At 39.7% G+C, this 8,575-nt stretch overlaps 1 protein-coding gene across 3 annotated transcripts in view; it reads left to right on the forward strand.

The window, feature by feature from the left end:
- The window catches only part of LOC116102883 (ATP-binding cassette sub-family A member 3-like), a 109,516-nt gene that overhangs the window by 73,855 nt on the left and 27,086 nt on the right, over positions 1-8,575 (forward strand). For all 3 annotated transcript variants that reach the window (XM_031388121.1, XM_031388122.1, XM_031388125.1), the window contains 2 exons: positions 449-665; positions 3,664-3,834. In XM_031388121.1, the coding sequence (XP_031243981.1) occupies positions 449-665; positions 3,664-3,834 (388 nt within the window). The remainder of the gene's footprint in view (positions 1-448; positions 666-3,663; positions 3,835-8,575) is intronic.

The raw sequence follows: 8,575 nt of genomic DNA on the forward strand, positions 1-8,575 counted from the left end.
AGATCCGCCTGCCTCTGCCTCCCAAGTGCTGGGACTAAAGGCGTGCGCCACCACCGCCCAGCTAGAAAAACTTTTCTAAGGAGAAAAACAAAATAAGAAAAGACCATGGTCATGATTCTGCTTGCTGGAATGTCCTCTAGTGAACCTGACTTGAATTCATGTTAAGTTGTAGATTCTATTTTAAGGAGGCAGACTGCATTAATTAATGGAGAAACTTCTAAAGAAAATGAAAGTCTTGGTATTTCCTTTTTTTTGAGTATTTTAGCTTAGGGCATGTGTGTGTGTATGTGTGTATGTGATGTGTTTGTGATGTGTATGTATATGTATATGTGAGAGAGGGAGAGACACAGAGAGACAGGGACAGACAACAGAGACAGACAGACAGACAGACAGACAGACAGACAGACAGACTGTAGCTTCACCTTTGTCTCTGTACCCTCTGTTTCAGGTTATGTTCAAATACTACAAATTGGACATCTATGTCACCGATTACCACATTCTGGAAACGATGCTGATCCTCACCCTGTTTGGATGGTCTGCCATCCCCCTCACGTACCTGATGAGCTTCCTGTTTTCTAAAAGCACCTCTGCCTACATCACACTTCTGGTGTTCTACTATCTCTCTGGCACTTTTGGTCTCTTGACAGATACCATAATAGAAGCCAGTAAGTGTGAGAACTTTACAAAATGTCCCCTTCCCCACAGAAGGCAAGAAATAAATCAGCAGCAGCAATGGGCCAAAAAGATGGACAGTAGTGGACAGTTAAACCCTAGGGTTTTAGATGCAAACATCTGCATCAGAAATATCTCAATAACCTTGGGCTTCTACTACCATCTAGTCAGCATGCTCCATTCAGAGCCCTTGTATTAGAAAGCTGAGATCCAACCTGAGCTTCAGGTCCTTGGCAGGACCTCTCTCCCACTTCCTATAGCTTAGACTCAATGGTTCTGGAGTAATTTCAAAGTTCTGGGTATTACATTGAGATCTTTGATCCTTGGGAATTGATTTTTGGTACAGGGTGAGAGATGCAGATCTATTTTTATTTCTTTACATGTAGGCATCCATTTTCCTTAGCATCATTTGTTGAAATTGCTGTGTTGCTTTTTCTTTGCTGCATACTCAAGCATTTTTCTCAAACCTCACATGGCTGATAATGACATGGACCTTTTACACCTGCTTTCAGAATCCTTAGGGTTATTTGACGTAGATAGATTACAAAATAAATATTTCCCTTAAGAATTTGTAAGTACTCACATACATTTTGTTCTAAAAGTATAGTGACCATGTGAGGAAAAAACTCAAAACATTGATAGTTGACTGTGGTCCCAACTGAATAGTAAAAAACATATACAAATACAAATTCCCTGGCTTCCAGATAATCTCATAGTTAAATTCCACATAAAATAAATTTTTAATTAAAGCTAAAACAACTTCTGTAGATTAAAGTTTTAAAATATCATCCATAGTTAAAGTGAGAAGTAGTAGATTAAAGACTAACACAAAAGAAATATACCTAAGATAGCCCATGACATAGAAACAACAAAAACATGGGATTTTTAAATCATTGGAGGATAGAGTTTCTAATATGTGGCTAAATAAAGTTTAGAAAGAAATCATAGAAGACAAATTAGTGTTTGAAAATTTTAGAATTTCCAGACTTGTTCAGAGACAGAAATCTTTAGTTTCAGAAACTTCCCTTACCTGGTTCCAGCAGGTAAGACTGCAGGACCTTGAAGCTAAAAAGATACTGCAGCTACAGCTGTAACCACAAAGCAGCCACAGCCACAGCTATAGCAGAGCCCAAGAGTGAACCAGAAAGCCATGTGTCCAGATGTCCAGGGTCACTGATAGAATATCTCTTTAAACTGTAACTTGCAAAACACAATCTGTCCAGTACAGAAGGAGGGTGGGGAGGTGAGAGATTGAAGTGCAAAACAGTAAACAAAAAAAATAATGTGAAAGTCATTATGAACATTGGACACCAGTAATAAAGCAAAATGACGAAACATGATAATAATATCATGGTGGTCATAATGTACTCTCTGAGCCCAGCTCCAACTTTCGTGCTCTTTACAGAAAACACAGTTTAAGGAGCTAAGATATACAAAGTATAGTCACAAAAAAATGTGTGTATACAGAAAACTAAAACTTGAAGCATATATTGATATGATCAAATGTATTTTTCATGTTAAAATGATCAGAGACATAGGATAACAATGTAGTAATAGACTCATTTTAGCATAAAGTTCTAAGAATTCTAAAATTTTATTTACTTGACAATCCCTAATCAGGAAGTCTACATAGTCAGAATTACCAGAACTACTCCAATTAACTGCAGAAATACAATTATCATATACACCTTTCTTAGAACTGATAGGCAAGACAGTGGGGAGATGACAGCTAGTACCTACTGGGTGTGTGAGTTAGTGGGTACATGTGTCTATACAATCTCAACCAAGCACATTGCTTCATAGTATCTGAAAAGCCGAGCAGATGGTGCACTGTCTGAGCTCGTGAACAAGGGAAATGCCTTTATCACTACGCTATTGCACTACAAATCAGCAGTAAACAGTAATGGGAAAAGGAACTCGTACCTGGAACTGATACATGGGCCAAGGACAGTAACAGGAAGTAGGAACTACTTAGTGAGCTGAGGAAGCAGACAACTGCCTATTTGGAAAAACTGTATATCTCTAATTATTAACGTTGCAAAAGGTAAATTTTAACAGCCATACAACTTTAATGGGAATAAAATTCAAATAAAGAAGAATTATGGACAAATAAGAATAAAACCTGAATAGCACAGACACCACACACACACACACACACACACACACACACACACACGGACATGCACACACACATGGCCATCAGCTGTTGCAAGAACTTGAGAAATTAATAAAATGACAAGCATCTTAGGAAACAACAAACAGGTGTATACACAGTTGCTGTACCCTTAAAAATATTCTAAAAGGAAGGGAGAAATGAAAGACAGAAAGAAAAGGAATGAAGGAAAAGAATGGAAAGACAAGACAAGGAAGAGGGAGGGGAAGGGAAGGGAAAGCAAAAAGGGGAGGGGAAAGGGAGGGGGAAAGGGAAAGGAAAAAGGGGAAGGGGAAGGAAAAGAGGAAAAAGGAAGAAAGGAAAGAGGAAAGGAAAAAAGAAAAGAGAAAAGGAAAAAGGAAAGGAAAGGAAGGAAAGGAAAGGAAAGGAAAGGAAAAAACAAAGGGAAAGGAAAAGAAAAAAGAAAAGGAAAGGAAATGAAAAGGAAAGGAAAAAGGAGAGAAAAGGAAAAAAAGAGAAAATGTCCTCATACACATGACAATCTTGGGCCAACAAACATGAAAACTTGTACAAGTTACAATGTACTAAACAAGATTTCAGAAAAGGTAGAAAATGTGAAACGCACTCTAACCAAGTGCATAGTTTAAATTCTTTTCACACAAAAAGTAAAGGCCACAGTTCTACTTCACCAAAAAGCCTTTTAAGGCTCAAACTCCAGCTTTTGGCTATGCCAAAACCTATTGGCAAGTAATGAACTGTTGTTCAGACATAATCATCTGGGTTTCAATTCCCTGGCCTTGGTTGGATCATTACTAGGGGACTTGTGACCTGGAGATCTTCATTTCCTTTTACAGAACCTGTTCTTATCACCCTTTTAGGTATATCAACCATATCTAACTCCACCCAAACCTTTCTGCTCAATACGCTGCTGCTCTTTCCCACGTACAACCTTGGGAAGTGCATCAGTGAGTATACTCTTATTTACCGGAAGAAAATGCTATGCATCCAGCAAAAGAATGCTCTCAAATACCTGAATTGTAGCAAAGAACGTAAGTATTTTGGGGATCTCTAAGTGTCTAGGAAATCAGATGCACAGAGTGAGGATGGTATGGTGAAACCTGCTCATCTTTCAAAGGCACTGTCTTTTTTTTTTTTTTTTTTTCCTTATCATGTCTTTATTTTCTTTACCTTGGAGACAGGGCCTGATGGAGTAATCTTGGTTGACCTAGAACTCACTGTCTAAATCCAGGCTGGCCTCAAACTCAGAAAGATCTGTTTTCTTTGCTCCTCAAGCGTGATGGTTAAAGGTGTACACTACTACACCAAGATAAGGTGTAAGCCTTACCTCTCAAAAGGGAATACTATTTTTCTTCTCTTTTTTTTTCCCTTTTTCTTTTTAAAGTTTAATTTATTCTTGTTTCATGTGCACTGGTGTTTTGCCTGCAGGTATGTCTGTCTGTGTGAGGGTGTCAGATCCCCTGAAGCTGAGCTTCGGACAGTTGTGAACCACCATGTAGATGCTAGGAATTGAACCTGAGGCTTCTGGAAGATCATCAGTCAGTCCTCTTAACCGCTGGGCCATCTATTCAGCCCCATTCCATTTTTTAATTTAAAACTTTAATGTGTGTGTGTCCTTGCACACACACTAGTGCTCAAGTAGAGGTCAGAGGATAACTTTCAAGAGTCAGTTCTTTCCTTCCACCGAGTGCTCCAGGGACCTAAGTCAGTTTGTCAGGCTTGAGCTACAAGCACTTTCACTCCACTGAGCCATCTACAACCTAACACTATTTCTTATATCATCAAGTCTAGAAAGATGTGTTTCTAAGTCTTTCTGCTCACTGCAATACATTTCCAGCCCATCTGTGCTGTGCATTAGACTGAAGAAAGCTTTTGATACACTTACCACAACATCTCTGTCCTCTATCTTGTGGACATTCATGTAGAACCACACTATGGCCTCCTTGGGGAGTTCACCAAACTTGGTGTTGACCAAGGAACATTTGACTGAATGACCATCCCTTTGCTGTCCCATTCCAGAAAGCCAAAGGCACAGTCTTAATACATAAAGCATTTCATAAAGCAAGCCTGTGACTGCTTAGAACACTAACGGAGGATTGTAAGTTGGGGGTCTCGAGTTCAAGGTCATCTGAGAAAGTTAGCAAGATTGTCACAAAATGAAAGGAAGGTTGTGGCTGTAACTCAGTGGCAGCATGAGTTTCTGGTATGCATGTGGCCCTCGGTTTGGTGCACACCATAGGGAGATGAGGGCAAAGTTTAAAGTCATGTGACCATACAGAAAAAAAAAGATCAACTAATAAACAGTTTTCTGTGGGTTTTATATTTTCACAACAAACCCAAGTTATGGGTTTTTTATTATTCATTTTAAAAACTGACTTTTGCCTATGTCATATATCTGCCTTTTGTATTTGTATATGCATATACAAATACATATTTACATGTTAATGTGCAAGTGGAGGCCAAGGTTGCCATTGGGTATCTTCCAGGGTCACTTCACAGATTATATAATGAGGCAAGGTTTCACTTTGAGCACATAGCTCAGCAGTTTGGCTAGTCTCTGTAGCCAGCTTGCCCTGGAGGTCCTCTTCCTCTATCTCACCAGTGCTGAGATTAGAGGCAGGCCACCACGTCTGCTGGACATTTACATATATTGTAGGGATCCATACTCTGGGCCTCACATTTGCATGGCAACTGTACTATTCATTGAGCCATCTCCCTAGCCCCTGTTACACTGCTTTTATGGACCAGAGCTCTATGCCATAGAGGACAGAACCTCCAGGGGAAGGGCGTGTATTGTAAGTGCATTACACTCACTTTTGTTACACCATTGTCCTCTATAATTGCATACCCTCATGCACCCACAACATATCTCAAGAAACAGACAAAACCCACCCCCAGTGTCTAATAGAGTACGTGGTACAGGAGGAACTCAAGTATACTTTTTAATAAGTACATTAAAGTGGGCAGAAGAGATTTGGGTGAGAGAAACAATGTAGGAGAAATGGTCAGCTGCATATGTAGCAGAGGATGGCCTTGTCAGCCATCAATGGAAGGAGAGGCCCTTGGTCCTATGAAGGCTCTATACCCCAGTGTAGGGAAACACTAGGGCCAGGAAGTGGGAGTGGGTGGGTTGGTGAGCAGTGGGAGGAGGGAAACCAGGAAAGGGGATAACATTTGAAATGTAAATAAGGAAAATATCTAATAAAAAACAACAAAAAATTAAAAAAACAAAAAAAAAGGTCAGAATCAAAAGCAAGAGAAAAGAAAAAAGTAAAAAAGGAAACCTGAAGGTTTGTGGTAAAGGGAAGCATGGAATGACTCATTGATGTTGGGAATCTGTTATGGTGGAATGTGTCATTCACTAACCTTGAAAATGTGTTGGGAGAGTGGGATGGATAAGAAGGGAAAGAGTGTCATAAGCTGGCTCCTCAGAGGGCAGCCTAGTGCTCCAGCTGGGTCAACTGTACAGAAAATAAACATTAGGGGCTGGGATGAATGGGTATTTTATGCAGCAATGTATGAGGACTCGTTTCTTCATATCCCCACCCCATACTTGTTTTTTTCCTTTCCATTCATTGTGGCCATCTTATCAGGGGTTGCATCTCATTTTGGTTTTGATTCGCCTTTTCCTTACGTTTAGTGACATTAGCCTCTCCTTGGGTGCTTATTGCCCAAGTGGGTATCTTTTCTTTTGTAAAAAGGTCTTTGTCCATAGTTGGGCCACTTGTTTTGATATATTCTGGACACTAGATGTTCCTTTCATATATGATTTGTGAATGTTTTCTTCAATTCTGCAATCTGCTTCTCCCCATTCTTCGATGTACAATAGTTTTAATGCAATTACACAGGACAGTGGTATGGCAAAAGCAAGCGTGATCCGATTACAATATAGACAAGTCTGGCGTCTCTTCCATCTCAGTGATTGTCCCTGAGATTTAGACGGTACAGCACCACCACCCCATCTCAGGTCATGCTCACCCCTGTGCTTTCTCCGAAAGGTTTTAAGGGAATAGCTGTATGACTTGTGCTTGTTATTTTGTAACAAGTTTTAAATTCTTGATTATTTTGAAAATAAAGACAGCATTCTTTCATCTTATGCTTTGGTTATTTAAAATGTTGAGGGAGGAATTTTATCATTGTTTTGTGGGGCCATTTCATTCATTCTAAAATTGTAACTTTATTGGGGTAAGTTTGCTCAGATTACCTTAGGATAAGTTTAGCATCTGTAAGATTTATGACTATATCCTCACTTCTAGTCATGCTATCCCTCACGGTTGCTACCTTTTCTCCTTCTGTATGTGAGCATATGTGAGAGCACACATTTTAAGGTGGGGGAGGGGCACATGTATGGAAGTCAAAAAACAACTTATAAAACTTGCAATAATCAGTTCTTTCCTTCTACAAAGTAGACCATGGGGTCAACCCAGGTCATCAGGTTTGGTGGCAAGTGCTTTTATTCAATCAGCCATCTCATTGGTGCTTCTTTTTGTTCTTGATCAATCTTGGGAAGGTTTCCAATTTCATCAGTCTTTTCAGAAAATAAGCTTTCAATTTTATTTATCTATTTTCATGTTTGGTTTCTAACTTACCATAAGTAGTACAACTATTCCCATAAAACCCTTCAGAGACTTGTGTGTTTTACAGTGTTCTGTGTTGGGAGAGTAACTGTCTAAGATCATAAGAAGAGTTACTGAACTATTTATTGCCAATATGTTTATTCTCTTTCATGACTATATTATCTCAGTTGAGCTTAGGGAAATCAATGTTCCTCCTGCTTAGATTGCCTGAACCTGCAGGATTTATGGTTTGATGTATTACCAGTTGGGGAAAATTCTCATTCTTGGTGTCCTAATTACAGTTACTATTGCTGTGATGAAAAATGAAGAAAAAGAAAGCTGGGGAGGGAAGGGTTACCACATAGTTGTCTATCACTGAAGGAAGTCAGGGCATGAACCTAGAGGCAGAAGCTGGTGCAGAGGCCATGGAGGAGTGCTGCTTTCTGGCTTGCTCTCCCTAGCTTGCTCAGCCTGCTTTCTTATAGTACCCAAGACCACCAGCTCAGGGATGGCACCACCCACAATGGGCAGAGCCCTCTCCCATCAATCACTAAAAAAAAAAATGCCTCACAGACAAATCTTATAGAAGCATTTCCTCAATTGAGGCTCCCTCCTCTTCAATGATCTTAGCTTAAATTAAGTTGATATAAAACTAGCCAGCATACTTGGAAAGAGAAAAATTGAGGAAGGGGAAGCTGTGGTCAAGATGTATTGTATGAGAGAAGACTCTATTTTCAATTTAAAAAGAAAAACTTGAAAGGAAGAATTGTTTCTTAGAGACTTGAAGTTGTACAAAAAGAAGACAACAAATAGCATAAATTGAAGGCACTGCAGATCTCAAAGCCTGCCTGGGAATGAAAATCTCTATCCACTCCACCTCCCTACCTTCATTCCACATGTCTTCTATAAGCTACATACCCAAGTGGCCATCCCAGACAGACTGTCTGTCATTAACTAATGGAGTGGCTGAGGGATTGTTGGCCTGCAAAACAATAATTCCCAGCAGAAGGAAGAAGTTAACATTCATTCAAAGGGTAGAGAAGGCAAGGGGGCAGTTTATTTGCAAATTCTTTTATGGTATCAAAATATGAGATGTGGTGGAGTGGTAAACATGGCAGAAGATCAAGATAAAGAGAACCATTGTGGTAGCCCTGCTGATTTTCAGAGAGGTCTCAACCGACTCCAGAGACAACACCTCAACTCGACTCACCAGGGG

The sequence above is a fragment of the Mastomys coucha genome, unplaced genomic scaffold (genome assembly GCF_008632895.1).
Source record: "Mastomys coucha isolate ucsf_1 unplaced genomic scaffold, UCSF_Mcou_1 pScaffold21, whole genome shotgun sequence".
NCBI classification, from domain to species: domain Eukaryota; kingdom Metazoa; phylum Chordata; class Mammalia; order Rodentia; family Muridae; genus Mastomys; species Mastomys coucha.